The sequence below is a fragment of the Vulpes lagopus genome, chromosome 8, assembly GCF_018345385.1.
Source record: "Vulpes lagopus strain Blue_001 chromosome 8, ASM1834538v1, whole genome shotgun sequence".
In the NCBI taxonomy this organism is placed as follows: domain Eukaryota; kingdom Metazoa; phylum Chordata; class Mammalia; order Carnivora; family Canidae; genus Vulpes; species Vulpes lagopus.
In genome coordinates, this window is record NC_054831.1 from 67668730 (window position 1) to 67688079 (window position 19350).

The following is a 19350-nucleotide window of genomic DNA, read 5'->3' on the forward strand; positions in this document are numbered from 1 at the left end:
AAAGCTATTTGATGTGGGGAACCGGCAGGTTTCCTTTGACAAGTCCTTGAGACATGCAGAGTGACATTCTTCTAGGGACACAGCTGCCTCGATGTTGATACTTTGCTAAGATCAAGAGGCCACCTTATTAGCTTGATCTCTCCTTGGAGTCTACTTTAACATATAAACGTTCCCCTGGAGACTTCCTTTATTTCCCCACGATACATGTGGGCAATCACTCTCCAAGCATATCATCTACCGATATATGTCTCAAGGGTCTCATGACTGTTTTTACTAAACAGTACTAGAGGCATTTTCCTCAAGATAGCTAGCCCCCTCTGGAGCCTGGAAACCTTGTTTCCAAACTATCTGGGAGGCTTACACTATCTCTAACCCCCACTCCCAGCTTGAAAGTATATAATGGGCCGCTCCTCATGCCCCAAGGGCAGCTCTTTCTGCCCTGGGTCTTATCCCCAGGCTTTTTAATAAAACCATCTTTTTGCACCAAAGACATCTCAAGAATTCTTTGTTGGCCATTGGTTTCAAACCCCGACACCTTTTCCTATATCACTATTGTTCCTCTTTGTCCCAAACTCTGTCTTCGTGTTTTTTGACTCCAAAGCTCAGAGGTCAGTTTTCAACAACATAACTTAGGACCTAATGATGATCTGACTTCTTACTTGCACAAAGATAGAACTATAGGAGCTATTTGATTTGGACATTATCTGCCCTGTGGACTTCCTAGGAAACAGGTGAAAAAGAGATGGGTAAGAAAAAGAACTTTCTGATTCCTCCTTGCTATCCCTGAGCCTGGGTCTCTGGTCCTGGTCTATTCCAAAAACCCAGTTGTATCGCTGACCTTGGGTTCCCTAAGCACCCACAACTTGACCTTACCCCTGTAATGAATTCCCATTGCTTTGTTAGCTTAGGTAGGTTTCTATCACTTGCAACAAAAAAGACTGTTAAAACAGACCTTTATCTTTAAAAGAAATCACTGGGTTCATGTCATATTGGAAAAGTAATTATTTATTATGACAAAAATAAAACTGTTGACTGAAAACAAATGAATGTTACACTGTATTGCACCATGATTGTAAATGAGCCAAATCTTGTCTAAAAGATGAACATTCCAGAGCAAACAGCATCCTTTTTCACTTGGGTGAGTGGGCATGCAAGCAACTCATTAAAACATAATTGCAGAAATAAAAAAATTGTGAGTACCAGCAACCTAAACTTAACATATAAAAGAAGCATTTTATGACAGTAATGAAGCTATTAAATTTAAAACACATCTTTAAACAGTCCCACCCTTAGTAGAACATGCTTTGATCCATTTTCAAGAAGTGATGATGTAAACACATTAAGTTATTGGTTTGCTCTTTTATTAATGCTATATATTAGACCAATAGCACACATCTCAGTTGCTTGGTTGGGGTTAAGAAGCAGTTTGTAGAGTGAAAGACATTCTTTTTTCCCCCCTCTATGCAATACCATGGGACCCACAGAGAGATCCAATTCCTAATTTTGCCCGTATTAACACCATCTATTTTGACGAAGCTGATTAGCTAAGATATTGTTATGGTTTTTGTAGAAAGCCTGAAGCTTGATGGATAACAAGAGTTTGTATTTAAACCTTAAGAAATGAACATAAATATAAATACACTTAGTTTTATATTCTGAGGCAGGAAGTATATTTTACAGGGCCTGCTGTTTCCTCTTTAATGCTCTAAAGCACCAATTCATACGAAGATGGCAATGTGTGATTATAATCATTATATTCTGATTAGGAGAAATCCAGGGACAAGGCTGTAATTGCTTTTAGTCTTTTTTTTTTTTTTTTAAACCATGCTCTGTGCAATAAAGAGGGTAAAATTTTAAACTATTACACAATCAGAAAAAATCATAACCATCATTTTATAAATGCACATTTTTAATGAAATAGCAGCTAAACTTTTTTTAATTGAAATTAAAAATTTCGTAACTACACTGAACAGTTTACTCCAAGAGAATAAAAGAGGGGCTTGTCCAGTCCCTGAACTTCCTGAGGGAAAATATAAGAAGAATTAAAATGTTTAAGAGTCTCTTATAAATAGGGCCAACATATGCAAATAAATCATACACAACCAAGATCAAATGAGAAACATTTGATATCTTCCCAACACGGAATGAAATATAGTCACAGTTAATATAATCAGTCAAATTTTGGGGTTTTCTCTTGCCCTGATTTGGTTTTAATGAAACTAAGTAAGTACTGACTGAGCACTTGCCTGTGTGCTTTAATGAAGACAGTATGTGAATCTGCTATACCAGGTTAGTCCTGCTGGTGGCAAACAAGAATAAAATGAAACAGAATCTCCAAGGAATGCTATCCCTTGGTTGCGAATTTTGCATATTTCAAATACAGTTTGGGTGAAGGGGGTATTTATGGATGCAAATCCCACAAGCTTGAGCAAAGCACCTTATGGATTGAAAAATGAGGTAACATTTTAATTGAAATTTTACAAGTTTGTGCAAGAGAACATTGCCACTCTTCTAGAACTTTGTTATCTATTCCAAAAGATATGCATTGCACGTTTTATTTCTCCATTTCTAGGAGACAATGTAGATGACCAATTTAATTAAAAAGATGTGACTGACAACACTAACAAATTCTAAAAAACCTGATCAGTCTTTGGTCCTTTGGCCACTTTAAAAGTAAGATATCTACTACAGTAAGACTGTACTTTCTTCTTAGTAACTTTAAGTGCCTTTATTGAGGATACTCACTGTTTCCATTCACATGTTCTATTACTTCATATCCTTTTGAAGATTTTTCTACGTCATGTTTATCTTTACTAAATCAACTGTTTTGACATTCATTTCTAGTAGGACTCTATACCTCGAAATTAACCTTCCTCCCAAATTTTACCCAATCATATGCATTTAAAACTGATTTTGGATGTGCTGAACACAGTATCTTTTCTACTTTAAAATGGAGTTGATGTTTTTTTTTTTAATAGACCTTTTCTATTTAATTTTGGCCACCTAGAACTCTTTTTTTTTTTTTTTTTTTTAAATTTTTTATTATTACTTATTTATGATAGTCACAGAGAGAGAGAGAGAGAGGCAGAGACACAGGCAGAGGGAGAAGCAGGCTCCATGCACCGAGAGCCTGATGTGGGATTCGATCCCGGGTCTCCAGGATCGCGCCCTGGGCCAAAGGCAGGCGCCGAACCGCTGCACCACCCAGGGATCCCTATTTAATTTTGGCCACCTAGAACTCTTAAAAAAAAATGCTTTTGGGGAACCTGACTTGGATTTCAGCCTTCACAATAATGCTAAATGAGTAAGGATGAAATATTACTGAAGGAACTAACCTTGAATGTAAACTATTCTCAGAATTAGACATTTGTAAAATAGTGACAGCCTGGCTGCGCTGTCATTTCAATACTGGAAAGTCGAACAGAATTGGAGTTTGGGGTAGCATCTAAAGCCAATATACTCAAATTGAACACCAATAAAAAATAAATTTATTAAAAAAATAATAATAATAAAGCCAATATACTATGAACAAACTGACCACTTCTAATTTGTAAAAGCCAGGAAACAAGATATTCTCTAGAAAAGAGTATTTTAAACACAACACTGGTGTTTTTTCAGCAGCTTCAATCATTTTCTTAGTAATATGGCTTATTTTCTCTTCTGCATTGTCATTAGCTCTTAGCTCAATTGAAGCTAAGTAGCAGTTACTAGTTGATACTTTGTTTCCTTATTTGATTGTATTCATCAACTAACCAAAATGATAATGAAATGGGTATCAAAGAACAGATAAAAGTGAATTTAATTTCATATTACATGTCCTTTCCTAGTATTTTTAGCTTTTCTTGATTTAATGTAGTGTTCAGAATTTTAAAACCAAGATATGATGGAGCTCTCTGGCTGGCCTAAGTTCCTCAGTATGGGGAAAAACAAAGGCCATGAACAGTAACTGTCTAAGGAACAGTAACTGTCTAAGGTCAACTAGATAAGTAATGGCCATATTAAGATTCAAATCCACTTCTTTAAGACAGCCAGCACAATGTTCTACCAAATACAAGTTACCAGACTGCATTTCGAAGTGACTTTATCCCAACAAAATATGCAAAGATCCTTTAGAATTAAACTGGAAATGAAAGATTTTGGATCCAAAGCCATAGATGAAAAGTTTAGACTCATGAAGTTGGTCTTCAAAGATGAATGTCAATGGAATTTACCTATCCAAAGGCATAATACCACTACATTTTCTACTGATATAGTTTTACATAGTCAAGAATTAAATGGGTGATATAGTCACAAACAATTCCATTTCTAATTTGTCCTAAAATACACCAAAAAGATTTTTAAAAATATAAAGATTTATTGTTTTCTTTAAAATTTACTTTGCTTTGTTGATTCCCCATAGTTCTTCAGAGAATTTTTACAGCACTGCCTGCATCACTCACTGTTTCCATAGGAAAATATCTTCTCTTTATGCTATAGAAAATAAAAGTTAATTTATGCTTAATCAAAATGACTTTGGCTCAAAGGATAGTGCCCATTTAAAAATCATTTTTAACAATAAAACTTGAATTTATTCTCTTTCCTCTAATATAGAATAAAATTATACCTTTAAGCACACCTAACAGAACCTAAAAGCAAAATTATTTATTTAACTATCAGTTTTCCAAATAGATTATACATATATTATTTCAGATTTTAAGGAGTTAAATTACACTAACAGTACAAATTATATAGTATATTTCCATGTAAAAGAGCCTGTTAATTCTAAGAATTCCCAAATGGGCTGCAATAAGAACAGTGGGTTTAAATATGAAGAATTCAACATGCTCAAAATGAAGAAAAATGCCATGTTTGGGTGGCAGTTACATTTCAGTTCTAATAAAATATTAAAAGATTTGTTAAACTTTCTTCATCCTCCAAATAAAAGTAAAATCTAAAATAATCTCCAAAAAGTAATGTAGGTGGGTCCCTTGCTTTCCACTACTTACTAGAAACTTTGCTAGGCAACTGAAAGGGTGGTGGGGAGGGTGAATTTCAAATTATTTCATTGTCTTGTTACTCAGCTGCTAATCTGACCTCTATAGAACAGGTATAGTACAAAATTGAGAACTCATCTCAAAATGTGTAGAAAGGCACTAATTACAAATTTACATTTTTCACCAGACAGTATCTTACAGTTGATTGACAATGAATGTCAGAATCAATCCTTTAGTATTACATACTTGCTTGGGTCAAATAAAACATTCTCTTGGAGTAAAGGATAATCAGTTTTCATATCACTGTAACAGGCAAACACTAATGAAAACCTATAAAAACACTTTTTAAAAGTCTTAACATGAATTTCCTATTTGAACTTTCCCAATTATTGCCACAAAAACTAATGGGATGTCGATTTCATTTTCGACACCGCTAACATAAACCATTTCTAATTCCAAACTAACAAAATGCCTTTTAAAAAAATTTAGAAAATAAATTGTATTTTAAAAAATTAAATAGCAAACTTGAATCTATACTAATAGTTGTCTGACAAAATACAATCAACTATTAAAAACACTTTTAATATAATGCTGATGTGGTAATATAAAAAATAACCGCATAATTTGATAGAAGAAAATTGAGCCAGCCAATCTTATTAGATAAAAGATACATTTCATAATAAGAATGGATACAGGAGTATTAAGTATATTTTCTCAGGATGAAGAGAATTATTCTCAGTATTTATGGCTAAACTCTATGACCAAGATAGAAATCTGGCAAAGTGTGCTTTAGGTAAATAATTCCTCCTGCCCGGTCCCCAAACACATACCACAAAGCATCCATATTGATTTACGTTTGCTCTTCTCTCATGTTCTAGACTATGGATTTTATTAAAAACAAAATTTACCCTCTACCTGGTACAGAATCACTAAAAAAAAGGTTCAAAACAAGGTTAATAAACCACTAGTTCCCAAAGTCCAGAAAGCTTTTCTCTGGCCATTTTTCAGTTCTAGGGTGTGCTACCACTAAATAGAAAGAAAATATTACCACATTCAACTAAATTAGACTAAATATAATAAATCAAGTATACTTGAAAACAGAGCAAAAGTAAAACCAATTTACAATAAAAAATATTAAAATTAAAACACCACTTCTGAACAGGTATTTTAGATATTCTTATGAACACTGATTCCTATTTTTGACCCAAATTTAAAAAAATACTGCAAAAATGAAGTATTATTCTCTATGCATTTTATACCTTTCGTTATGGCAAAATCACACTTGAAATAGAGGATCAAAAATATAATACTTGTCCTTCCTCTTAACAATGCACTAGAGTACTGTTCATATTAGACAACTGCCTTGAAAACTTTTAATGATATGTAATAAACTTTTGATAGATTATGACTTTTTCTTATTTTTCAAGATGTTAGTGTTAACATTCAGTCTCCTAGTAATACTGTAAAAGCTTGGATTAAACTCAGCAGTGTCCTGTAACCCAGCAAAAGACTTTAGAACATCATGTTCTATAAAGATGGCAACTGTTTTAAACTTATCACACTATAACCTCAGATAGATTTAAGGAAAGCCATATGGTTTTCTAAGTAATATACTGCTGGTGGTAGAAACACTATTCAAATTCAGACACAATTTCAAAATTTTAAGAAATGAAATGTTTATACTTCTGCTTCAGCTATTCCTGAAAGCAGATGTGCTCTCTTTTGCAAATGGAATAGCTGAAATTTTTGCTGATAATAAAGTTGCTTATAATTGATAGTAAAATATATACTGAGTGTCTTGTTTTGATATTAGTGCTGGTATGCTTTAATAATTTCTGATAGTTAATGTATGTGTTGAATAATGTGACATTTTAAAAATATCAGATTTATCAGATTTATCCAAAATATTACTATTGAAGTTGGGCTTTCAAATATTTTTCCTTGGTTAGTATTTGGTCAAAACTAATCTCATGTTGGAGGCAGAAACATGAATTTAATTCTTTAAGATAAAACAGCCTACTTAATTTCCATGCTAATAGTGACTTAAAATTATTTCATGACTGTAATAATAGGGGAGAAATTAACTTAAGGGCAGTTCTCATAGATGGTTAATCTTCCTTATATATATATATCTTTTGGGCAGATTTTTTTCTTTATAAGTTCTATCCAAAAGACAAGTGGTCTGAAGAGGGAGCAAATATTTAGTGCTGGTTAAGTTTGCAAGCAGTACCCGATGATTTCCACTACTACTCTGTCAAACCAGTAATTATCTGGTAGGGAAAGGGGGTGGTCAAGAAATAAAAGAAGTTGGTCATTAAAGTTATTACAATACTTCAGAAAACATTAAACATATGACAAACATTTCTTACAAGGCAGTCATTGAATAATTAGATCAGCAGTCAGAAGAATTATGTTGCTGAAAACATAGTTATACATTATGTTCATCCAACTGAAGATTAGTGCATTAAAAAAAAGTTAAGAAAAAAATCTTTTATGTTCCAGTTCAGCTGCACTTGATTCAAGTGTTGCTCATAGAGGTTTGTGTTGTTATAAATTAAACATGCTGCTGCCTTAGCAGCCAAAGGTACTAGGAAAATGTTCATGTCACAGAATAAATACAGCAGTCTCTTTTCAAGCAAAAAGTTATCTCACACCAATTCGGGAGGTCATCCACTCTAGACCTTGGCATAATCTGAAACAAAAGATAGAAGTACTTTCAAAATGGAAGTATTTATCATTGAAAGCATACTTACTATTTTTTAAGTCTTACCCAAAAGTCGGTATTACGATAATTATTTATACAGGTAAGTGAAATATGTAGGTAATGCTACAAGAAGTGGAATTTTGAAGAGGATGATTAACTTAGACAAGAGATGTGAATCAGATTAGCTGAGTAATTGGGCAATGGTTTCAGTCTCATCTTGAAGATAACCACTTTGGCAGTTTTACCAGCAAGATTGCAAATACTTCCCTTCCACCTTCCTTTAAGGTTAAAACTGAAGCCAGTATAGAAAGGCAATAGGAACTTCATACCCTCTGAAATTCTACAGAATGGAATCCTTAAAGGATAGGTTAAAAAAAAAATCTACATCCAGCCATTATATTACTAATAGGCTATTACTAATAAGCTATTTCTAATAGGAGCATAACTAAGAAGGTCAAGTTGATTAGAGGATAAATAAACTCCTGGAAATCGACTAGATAAGTCAGATATAACACACGAGGTTCTCTTTAGCCTACTCTATCCAAACTTAAGTTCTTAGGAAAGAAGAATACACTATTAGGAAGCATTTGTCTCAGGATCCCTGGATGGCTCAGTGGTTTAATGCCTGCCTTTGGCCCAGGGCCTGATCCTAGAGTCCCGGGATCGAGTCCCGTATTGGGCTCCTTGCATGGTGCCTGCTTCCCTAGGTCTCTGCCTCTCTCTCTGCGTCTCTCATGAATAAATAAATAAAATCTTTTTTTTTTTTTTAAAAAAGGAAGCATTTGTCTCAAATGTTGACTCTCACAAAGTATATCCCGTGAAAGGACTCTTGATAAGAGAGGAGATGTACTCTTGTGAAAAGTTGAAAGCTCATGCTTAATTAAGCCTTTACCGAAAATGTGAAATTTCTTTGAAGCATCCACTTTAATTCAGGCAACATTATAGTTTTCCCCCCAGTTAGTAATGACAAAAGCAAGAAATGAACAGCAACTAAAAATCTGGATTGTGGGATGCCTGGGTAGCTCAGCGGTTGAGCGTCTGCCTTTGGCTCAGGGTGTGATCCTGGATTCCCGGTATTGAGTCCCACATGGGGCTCCTTGCATAGAGCCTGCTTCTCCTCCCTCTGCCTGTGTCTCTTGTGAATGAATAAGTACAATCATTCATAAATAAATAAATAAATAAATAAATAAATAAATAAATAAATAAATAAATAAAATTGTGACAACTTAATCCAAACACTTGTTATTGACTTTTTCTGGTAAAACATTTTGTTTACATTAAAAGTTACCAAAAAAATGTGTGTTACTCTGCTGAGCTGTAATTTAACAGTAACAGACTAAAATTATTTCTACCTTATAAAACTGAAATACAAAAAAACTCTTGAAGAGCAAAAAAGGGAACAGGATCAAAGAAAAGTTGACAGAAATTTGAAGTCATACTTCCCCTCATATCATGCAGCACTTACCCTTCTCCTGTTAAAGCACAGCAAGACTGAATGTGCCACGGATGATCCTTAATTGAACTAAGGGTGAGGTATTTAGAGATTTCAGCTGCTGTCATGCACCCTTTCATATCCTGTTTATTTGCAAAGATTAGGACTGCAGCCTTCCGTAAATCCTGCAATCAATATGAAATATTTCTAATACATGAAATATCACAACCCAAATTAAACTAATCAAGCAAAAAAGGTCAGATATGCTCAACTGGACAGTTACACTGAAATCCCTCTACTTTAAAATGATTAGGCAGTAATATTTAGTTAAAAAAATTTTTTGAGAGATGCCTGGCTGGCTCAGTTGGTAGAATACACAACTTTTTTTTTTTTTTTTTTTGAATACACAACTTTTGATCGCAGGGTTCTGAGTTCAAGCCCCATGTTGAGCCTAGGGCATATTAAAAAAAAAGGGGGGGGGTTCCTTGATGGCTCAATTGGTTAAGTGTCTGCTTTCGGCTCAAGTCATGATCCTGGGGTCCTAGGACTGAGCCCCATGTGGGGCTCCCTGCTCAGTGGAGAGTCTGCTTTCTTCTCCTCCCTTTGCCTCTCCTCCCCACTTGTTTTCTCTCTCAAATAAAATCTATAAAAATAATAAATAAAAATTATATTGAAATGAAAATAAATTTTCTCAAATAATAATGACTTCATGATTAACTCTAACAAAATGGGCTTACTAACATAAGCCAGATTATCAAAAGTTTTTTTTTATACTTTTGGGCCAAAGGGGTCAAACTAAAATAAACATGCATCTTAAACACTGATTTAAAACTATACGAGCAATACTCTGATGGGGAAATATGGTAATATGTTACCAAATACTACAGAATTTCTCCAAATTTAAAAAAGAGGACTGAGGGTGAGGATGAGGAATATTTATTTTACTCATTAATATTGGTGTAAACTAACAGCATTCATTGATGTTCACCGCAGAACTGTTCATATGATCAAAATACTAGAAATAACCTAAATGTCCATTAATAAAAGAACAGATTAAAAAAAAAGAACAAATCAACTGTGGTATATTCATACAATAGAACACTAGATGGTTTTTTTAAAGGAATGAACTAACGTTGTATGTACTGACGTGGATAATCATAATGTATGCAAAACAAAACAAAACACAAAAAACACCAAAACTGAGTTACCGGAAAAAAAAAAAATCTGTATCATTATATAAGAGTTTATGAACATAATATTTTGTCCAACTGACAAAAATGTAGGGAAAGTATCAAAAATATACATAGGTTTGGTAATCAACACTTTTAGGATAATGTAATTCTTTCAGAATTCTTTGAAAGAAAGGAAGGAAATGGGATTGGGAAGGTCACATAGGATATTTAATATCTTACACTGAATGGTGAGTGGACAAGTGTGTTTTATTATCTAATTCTTTTGTGCATCTGAAATAGAATTAAGTGATCTTAGATCATTCACTGAAGAATTTTCAGTTATAGGGGCAGCCTGGGTGGCTCAGCAGTTTAGTGCCACCTTCAGCCCAGGGCATGATCCTGGAGACCCGGGATTGCCCATATCGGGCTCCTCCTGCTTCTCCCTCTGCCTGTGTCTCTGCCTCTCTCTCTCTGTCTCTAATAAATAAAATCTTTTAAAAATTTTAAAAAATAAAGAATTTTCAGTTAAAATAAACTGAAAACTTAAGTTTTCCTTTTTCTTGCTTTATCAGACTCTTTAAGGCATGAATAAGTGGTTTTAACTTTGAAAAGTCGTGCCAATAACAGTAATAGTCTACAAATTAATGTGTTGAGCTTCTTCAAGTTTGAAAATGTAATGAAACTTTAAGACTTTCATCAAAATATAAAATTTTGTTAATGATGAAATAACCAACAGCAAAGCCCATAATCTTTGTAAAAAATCACAACCATTATACAAATACCTTACTCTATGGTTTATGTTTGCTTTAAAAATTTACCTCATGAGCCAACATTCTGTACAATTCTTCTTTTGTAATGGCTAGTCGTTCCCTGTCAATGCTATCAACAACAAGAATGATGAACTAGAAGAAAATTAAAAAGAAAATTGAATGAAATCTTGAAGTTTTCTGTAAAACTACTCTCAAAGAAAGTGAGAATACTTTCTTTACATGACATCATTACCATAAAATGGTCTACTGCTTTTTCATCATAGTTTACATTATACTGTAAAATCCAAATGTTAATGACTCATAATTTCAACAGATAAAAATTATGCCCATAGTTTATTTTAAAAAGGTTATGTCTTCATACATAATACTCTGTACACTACGATTTATTTTTAAACACAGGTAATAATTTTCGAAGAGAAAGTCACAGTAATTTAAGTAACTTTCACTAAAACTTGAAAGTACTCTATAATTGCTCACGTAAGCAATCAGTAATTATTTATGTTTCAAAGTCTCTTGCCTAATAAAAAGGAGCACACAAGTTAGCCTGAAAAAGAGAAACACATTAAAAAAAAAAAACCCAACTAATGAACAAGACATTTTAACATAACAAAATCAACAATAAAAGCCCTAGATAAAATGTGCTAAATAGAAACATGCCTACTTAGGAATTAATGCACTAGAGGGGATGCAGATGGGAGTTAAAGCAGAGCCAGCAACAGGATTAGAGGAAGCTGTTGATAAAGGTGTGTATGTAAAAGATGGGTCTTATACATTAAAAATAAAAAGATCTTTGGTAAGGAAAGTAAGAAGATACAGTGCAAAGGGCCCCTACATTAGTATTTTAGAAGAAAAAGTGAGATTAAGAGATGCTGAACGTTATAACAGTGATGAAGAATCAATAGTGAGGGCAGCTCTGGTGGCTCGGTGGTTTAGCGCCACCTTCAGCCCAGGGTGTGATCCTGGAGACCCGGAATCAAGTCCCACGTCAGGGCTCCCTGCATGGAGCCTGCTTCTCCCTCTGCCTGTGTCTCTGCCTCCCTCTCTGTGTGTGTGTCTCTCATGAATAAATAAATAAAGTCTTAAAAAAAAAAAGAATCAATAGAGAGAGGGAGGGTGACAGCAGATTGTTCAGAAGACCTTACAACTAGACAAAGAGATAACTAGAGTGATCTGCATATAAACTGGGCAGGGCTTGTTCAAAGGGGATAAAAGAGAAGAGATTGGAAGAAAGAAATGGAAGAAACTGTCAAAGTATCAGGGACAGAATAAAGGGAAGTGACTCTGATGAGAGGAGTGTGTCAGGAATTCACCAGCAGCTCAACTCCCTGCATTACAATGGAGACCTTAGGCTTCTGGAGGACTAGTCAGGATAAGGAATTTAAGAAGCTGATGAGGGTGCAAAAACCATCAGGGAAATACCACAGAGACCAGATTCCCTATGTGGCACTAAGATTTGCAGATGCCAGGTGCTGTGCTGGGATCCTGCAGTAAAGGCCAAAGGGTCTTTGTAGCAATTTTGAAATTCTTATAAAAGAGCTTATTAAAAAAAGAAAAAGTTCATGCAAATGGAGTCATTAATAACATATTTCTTTCTGGACCCATGCTAAGTCTTCTTGAGTTTCTGCAACCTCACTACCATTTTGCAACGCTATAAATATGTTGATCAGTGAGAATCAACTCTAACCTACTCATTAGAACTGATGGTGAGCTTTGCAAAGGCACCGACAGCTGTGCTGTTTAAATACAGGTGATCAGCTCTGCTTTGAGCTGAGCAGGTCCCCTTAAATGTGATTTTTTTAAACTATGCAGTCAGTGCTGTAAATGTATTTTCCCTTTATGATTTTCTTAGTAACATTCTTTTCTCTAGCTTACTTTATTGTCAGACTACAGTATACAACCCATACAACATATGAAATATACATTAATCCACATTTTATGTCATCAGTAGGGCTTCTGGTCAACAGGAGGCCATCAGTCAAGTTTTTGAGGAAGTCAAGTTTTATGTGGACTTTGGACTGTGAAAGAGGGGCGGGGGTCACTGTCCCTAACCCTTGCATTGTTCAAGGAGCAACTGCAGTCATGCTAAAAGACTTTCTAGTTTTAGTTTCAGAATTTTTTTTATGATAGAAGTACGTATGAAGCTAACCTATAATTATATTTGCTTACCAACTTATCTTCCCCTGCAAATAAAAAAATAATTAAGTGCTACCACAACTGCTAAAGATCTATGATACGCCATTTGGTTTTGACAGTCATAAACTGAACTGCATATATCTATGTAGATACTCATGTAATTGCAACATAAATCCCAAGGATTTATACTAAAAAACAAACCTATTCACCAAAACTTCCTTGCATCTCCCCACACTCCCTTAAAAAACACCCAATTTTTAATAGGCTTCATTTTAGAAAAAATAATAGGTTAGATGTACCTGTTTGTAAAGAGAAATTATGTATGCAATTGTATATTAGTATACTCAAAGATAAATCCCTTAATAGTACTGCACTGGTTTAAAAAAAAAAAATCTGCCTCTAACAAGATATAAAACAAAAACAGAAGCTCATCTAGACTGTTTCCCAGGATGGCTCTAAAGTAGTAAAATAATGAAATAACTGACAGAGAATTTGGCTGAGGGTGGGGGCTGTAAATCCATTTTTAAAAAAACAAATATGATCTCACCAAAAATTTGAATTTTGGAAATCTTGTATTAAATTATGCTTAAAATATTTTATTTCTCCCCTAACCAGAGCCTCATAAAGTTGTGAGATCTTGGAACAGGTTATCTAACTGATTCCACTCTCTGCTTTCTCCAACAGTAGACATGTTACAATATTACCGTGATGATGAACTGAGAATCTGCCCTATATATAATAAGCATACAGCAAATACTGGGCATCACTCTTTCTACTCGCCTTTTCTCTTCTATTTAAGAACCTCAAATTCCTTACAGAAAATGATCTTATTGAAAAGCAACTGTCAATACATCTTTATGTACAGCCTATCTATTTTCTGGGTTTATTCTTTGGTTCTTTTTATTAAAATTCAAAAGACAGCTTAGTATACCTCAGTGTTTGAGTAATACGTGTTCCAGGATGACCGCAGTGATTCTTGACCACCAATATCCCACATCAGAAAATGAGTGTTCTTCACAACTATTTCTTCAACATTGCTTCCTATGGTTGGAGATGTATGAACTACTTCATTCATTAAGCTGTCAAAAGACACCATAAAAAATTTTTTGTAAATCTTGAGAATCTGAAGGAAGTTTCATCCCTATATTTTTAGTATCAATCACCCTTCCTTATTTGCATCAATGATGGTAATCATTAGCATCAAAAGTAGAACCTTAGAGAACACTTGTGCAAACAAATACCTAGATAAAGGACAACTCCTGAAGGAAGACTGTGTTTTTCTTTCAGTGGAATAAACTGAAAGCTTGATCTGGAGAGAAGGGAACACCGTGGTGTGAGTTTGTATTCTGTGGCCAAAATTCCAATCCCAACATGCCCTGTTATCAGAGCAGAACCAGTGCTCCCTCTTGAAAGAGCAAGTTTCCAGGTGACTGTGACATCAATATGTGCAAGTAGAAACCACTGAAGAGAAGACTATGTATAATTTTTAAGACTGACTACGTGAGAAAATTGAGACTCAGGCCTATCAACCTAAACTACACCCTTAAAAAGATAGGGCTATAGGCAAATGAAAATAACTATAAATGTATTTAGAACACCAATGCTCATAACTACATAATCAGAATTATTGGTTAAAATACATTAATTAATTCATTCAATAAATACATATTTGCCTATACTAAGCTGGTACTGTGTTGGAAGAAGCCTACAATTGCACCGTCTCTTGGGTTTTATGTATATTTTTGAAACTGTGGAAAATTATTTTGACAACTGATAGGTTTCTGAAATGTTTACATCTGATGTTTAAAGGTGAAGTCTTAGGAAAATACATAACAGCCAATGAATGAATGTTTTAAAGTAAAACAAGTAGTTATTCGCCTCTAAAACAACAAGCCACAGTTAGGAGTTTAGCAAAGTAGCTGAAAAATACATTAGACATTGCATAAGTAAAGTATTTCTGGAGAGCTGTCAGCTAATACACTTAGGATGAGGTGGAAAGAGATAAGAGCCATACAACTGTGCACTGTATCTAATAACTACTTGTTAAAATGCTTGGGACACAGATCCATTTCCTCTGCGTAATGTGGATCGTTTCATAAACACTGAAAGGATAATGGGAGCTACTTTGACAAGTGGATTGATGGGCTGTTAAAATTTCCTCAAGTATTAATGTAGTTCTCTGGAAGTCTCAAACCTTTCCCTGCTGGAAGCTAAAAAAGCAGTACTTTCAGGGGTGATCTTCATTTCTTTTGATTTGACAAGTCTGGCTTATGTTCAACAATTCAGGGATCCCTGGGTAGCGCAGCGGTTTAGCGCCTGCCTTTGGCCCAGGGCAGGATCCTGAAGACCCGAGATCGAATCCCATGTCAGGCTCCCAGTGCATGGAGCCTGCTTCTCCCTCTGCCTGTGTCTCTGCGGATCTCTCTCTCTGTGACTATCATAAATAAATAAAAATTAAAAAAAAAAAAGATAAAAACGTCATTAAAAAAAAAAAACAATTCAGAGCTATTGGTCATGAGTAGCAACAGGCTTCCTAGAGATATCCATCTATTGACGTGAATGAAGCACAGAGCGGGAAGAATGAAGTGAAACGCACTTTATCACCTCACTCCAGCACCATTATATGTGGTTTATTTATTTTAGCTTACTATTAATTCTTTCAAGGCCAGAAAAAGATGAGTGTTTGTGAAGGCTTTAGCAAACATACAGCAGTTTTATTCACTTCTTAAACAAATTTTGTGTTTGATAAAATACAAAACCATATGCTGAAGCTTTTCCATTATGGTACCTTAATAATTACACAAAACTCATTCCAGTAACTAAAATGATGAAAACTGTTTAAGAAAAGAAATATACTTACAATTGGTAAAGAATGGTGGTTTTCCCTGCATTATCCAGTCCCACTATAATTACTTTGTGTTCTACAAAAAGAAAACAAACCATAAACATTTACCACTACTGCGTACTGCAATTACATGCTTTCAACACTGATTATTAGTTAGCTTTCTAATGAGAACCATTCACTGGATACTTATTACTGGAATGTTAAAACACAGAGTAAAAAGAACTTCATGGTGTCAAGACCATCTGTATTAAATGAGGCATTCTGGTATGATGTTCTTCACCTGGCTATCTTATACAAGAATGTGAGCTTTGGGTAGGAGGGAAGTACAATAGAACTGGCTCACTTATAATACGAAAAGCACCAATTCTGATCCTGACAAGGCATTATGACCTAAAATGCAAGTTTAAAAAAACTGTTTTGGGGCACTGGGTAGTTGAGTCAGTTAAGCCTCTCTGCCTCTTGATTTGGGCTTCAGGTCTTGATCTCAGGGTAGTGAGATCCAGTCCTGCACTGGGCTCCATGCTCAGAGCAGAGTCTGCTTTTCCCTTTCCCTCTGCTCCTCTGCAGCTATCCCCTCCAAATAAATCAGTAAAATCTTTTTAAAAATTGTTTTACACATCTGTTTGTCATCTCTTCTAATCAAATTAGCTTTTTATCAAGTTGTTTTTACACCTGGAAGTACTCCCACATACATATAACCAAGATTCTTTTCTTCTTTTCATGAAGAAATCCAATTAAAAACATAAAATTGAAAAGGTTTCCCTGTCACCAACAAGACACACATACTGTCTCTCATCCCTTCCACTAATTTATAGATACATAAGCAATTACTTAGTCCACAATACTTTTTCAATCTGGATTTCACAAGTCTCTTTCTTAAGATTTTATTTGAGAGAGAGAGAGAGAGAGAGAGAGAGACAGAGAGGGAGGGAGGGAGGGAGGGAGAAAGGGTGTGCACACACACACACACATAAGAGCATGATGCGGGGAGTGCAGATGGAGAAGCAGAATTCCTACTGAGCAAGGAGCCCCACAAGGGACTCGATTCTAAGACCCTGAAATCATGACCTGAGCTGAAGGCAGATGCTTAACCAGCTGACCCACCCAGGGGCCCCTGGATTTTACAATTCTTTAGAGCAGATATGGTTTCTACTCTTTATACAACAAAAACTTCTTCAGTCTTCTCTTTCTGGTGCTATGCACAGAATAAATCACTTGCTTCACAGATCTGAAAGCCCACCAAGTTATTCTGTTAAGTGGTACAAACTATGAAACCTCCTTTGAACAGAGGAGAAAACACTCTAGAATCTTTTCTAGATTTTAACCTTTACAGGATATATTAAAGATACCTCTCTTCCTCAGGACAGAATGCTTAAAAAGCTAGTGAACCTCCAAAAGAACCACAACACAATTTGTTTTTAGTCAGCAATTTACGTTACTTCATATCAGAACCCTGCTTCTCTTGTTAACCTGTGAATGTCAAAATTGTGATTATACATCTAATCAAATATCATCTCGTATTCCTATTCTAAAGTGTTAATACTGCATGAGTCAAAAAGGGGGGCCATAATTCAGACAAGGTGTTAAGTGACAAACCATGTTTGCACCTTATAATGACTTGAACACTGTAAATAGTGCCTATAATATTGCTGTACAAATGACATGAGGCTCTGAACAGCCTTTTTTCACTATGGCAGAAGCGGCTTTGTAAAAAACAAAACAAGGCAAAACTTGTTTGCTTATTATATAACTCACTATAATCCTTCTTTTTTGACTCTTTTGGCTCATACCCCCTAACTTCTAACAGAGGCAATCTTTGTGTCGCCCAATCTTTCACTCTTAAGGTTCAAGAATGAGAACCCTATTATCAGTGCAAGACTAAGCATTCTAAATTTTGGTGACAGCTGGAAACCACCTGTCAGCATCTGGAGACCACGGGGTCCCTGCAGGAGTGAAAAGAAAGCCACTAGTCTGGAAGTAAGCTAACCTTGGGGGGCAGATACTTCTGCCAGGAGAGGGGAACAGAAGGTAGTACCAGGTGGCTCACCGTTGAGGAAAATGAAGTGAACCAACACCCAGGGCCATTTTCTAAAAGTCCTGCTCCCTGCTTCACATTTTGTATTATGAGGATGATCAACACTATCAGCAGCATATGATGGCAAAACTCATAAATAATGCATCGTTTTGAAAGCCTGGTGCTTAGTTCAAACTAAGCCAGGGGTGACAAACCCTAAAGGCGGACACAGTATGTGTTTCATTACAGTTTCAACTGTGTGATTAACTTAAGGTCTTTTGCAGATTCCTTTTTCCTCTCAGGGATAGGGAATTCTAGCAACTAAAACCAAACACACAATTTCAACTCTGTATTACAATGAAGGTGTTAGCATCAATCCTTCCATTAAGCCGAGGCCTATCTTCTGATATGATCAACAACAACCTGAGTCTGTATAACAAAGCGTCATCAACAGAAAAGAGCTAAATGCTTTTTAAAAGCATGAAGTAACAAAGTTTATTTTAAATTTTTTCCTTGGGGGAAAGAATCTCTAACATCATTTGTACAAGAGGGAAATCAAAATCAAAGGGAATTTACTAAAAAAGCAAGTACAAAATTAAAGCTGTTTGTACTCTGCAGCATAATGGTAATGCCTGTCCTCCTTCGAATCCCTCTAGTCCCAGCTGCCCCTGGAGTGTGCTGATGACCCAAAACTTGAGTTCCCAAATGCCAGTCAGTGAAGTTTTTACCTCTTCAAGGGACAAATGAGAAAAACATGGACAATGACACATACTCTTGTTGTAGGCAGAAAAGGAAATTAACGTGTTGCTTTAAATGTCCACAAGTGGTACCTCGATTAATAAGGTATAAATTCATGTGGTGGTATAGGACACTGCTTGGTATTAAACACGCGACTCACGGTGCCTGTTCTGTACTGCTGTCCTTTTGGTTGGGTGTAATCAACAGGCCACATGCAAATCTTAGTTTATGTATTGAAACAGAAAAATATCAACTAAACTATATAACTGTTAGTGATTACCTGTAGTCATGATAAAATAGTTTCCTTCCCGTCATAGCTAACAAAAGTAGATATAAAAGGATGCTTGTAAATTTGTACCATTTCTTATTGCCCAACAATAATCTTTATGGTTACCTAGTTGGTTAAAAAAAAAAAAAAAAAAAACCTTCCAAAATATATCATTATAGTTCAATTCAGTCTCAGTTAAGGTGAGAAAGAATCTAGCCTAAAGGTCAGACTTTGCACTGCTGCCAATCAGATGAACATTAGTCATTTAACATCACTTTTCCTTACAGACACTGAAATGTCT

General features: G+C 35.2%; 1 protein-coding gene across 1 annotated transcript in view; it reads right to left on the minus strand.

Moving 5' to 3' along the window:
• Positions 1-1344: 1344 nt before the first annotated feature.
• The window catches only part of ARL5B (ADP ribosylation factor like GTPase 5B), a 29532-nt gene continuing 11526 nt past the window's right edge, over positions 1345-19350 (minus strand). The window contains exons 2-7 of the mRNA XM_041767130.1: positions 16045-16105; positions 14116-14263; positions 11100-11183; positions 9143-9294; positions 3233-7665; positions 1345-3003 (exon numbers count right to left, since the gene is read on the minus strand). Coding sequence (XP_041623064.1) covers positions 7617-7665; positions 9143-9294; positions 11100-11183; positions 14116-14263; positions 16045-16105 — 494 coding nt within the window. The 3' untranslated portion in view covers positions 1345-3003; positions 3233-7616. The remainder of the gene's footprint in view (positions 3004-3232; positions 7666-9142; positions 9295-11099; positions 11184-14115; positions 14264-16044; positions 16106-19350) is intronic.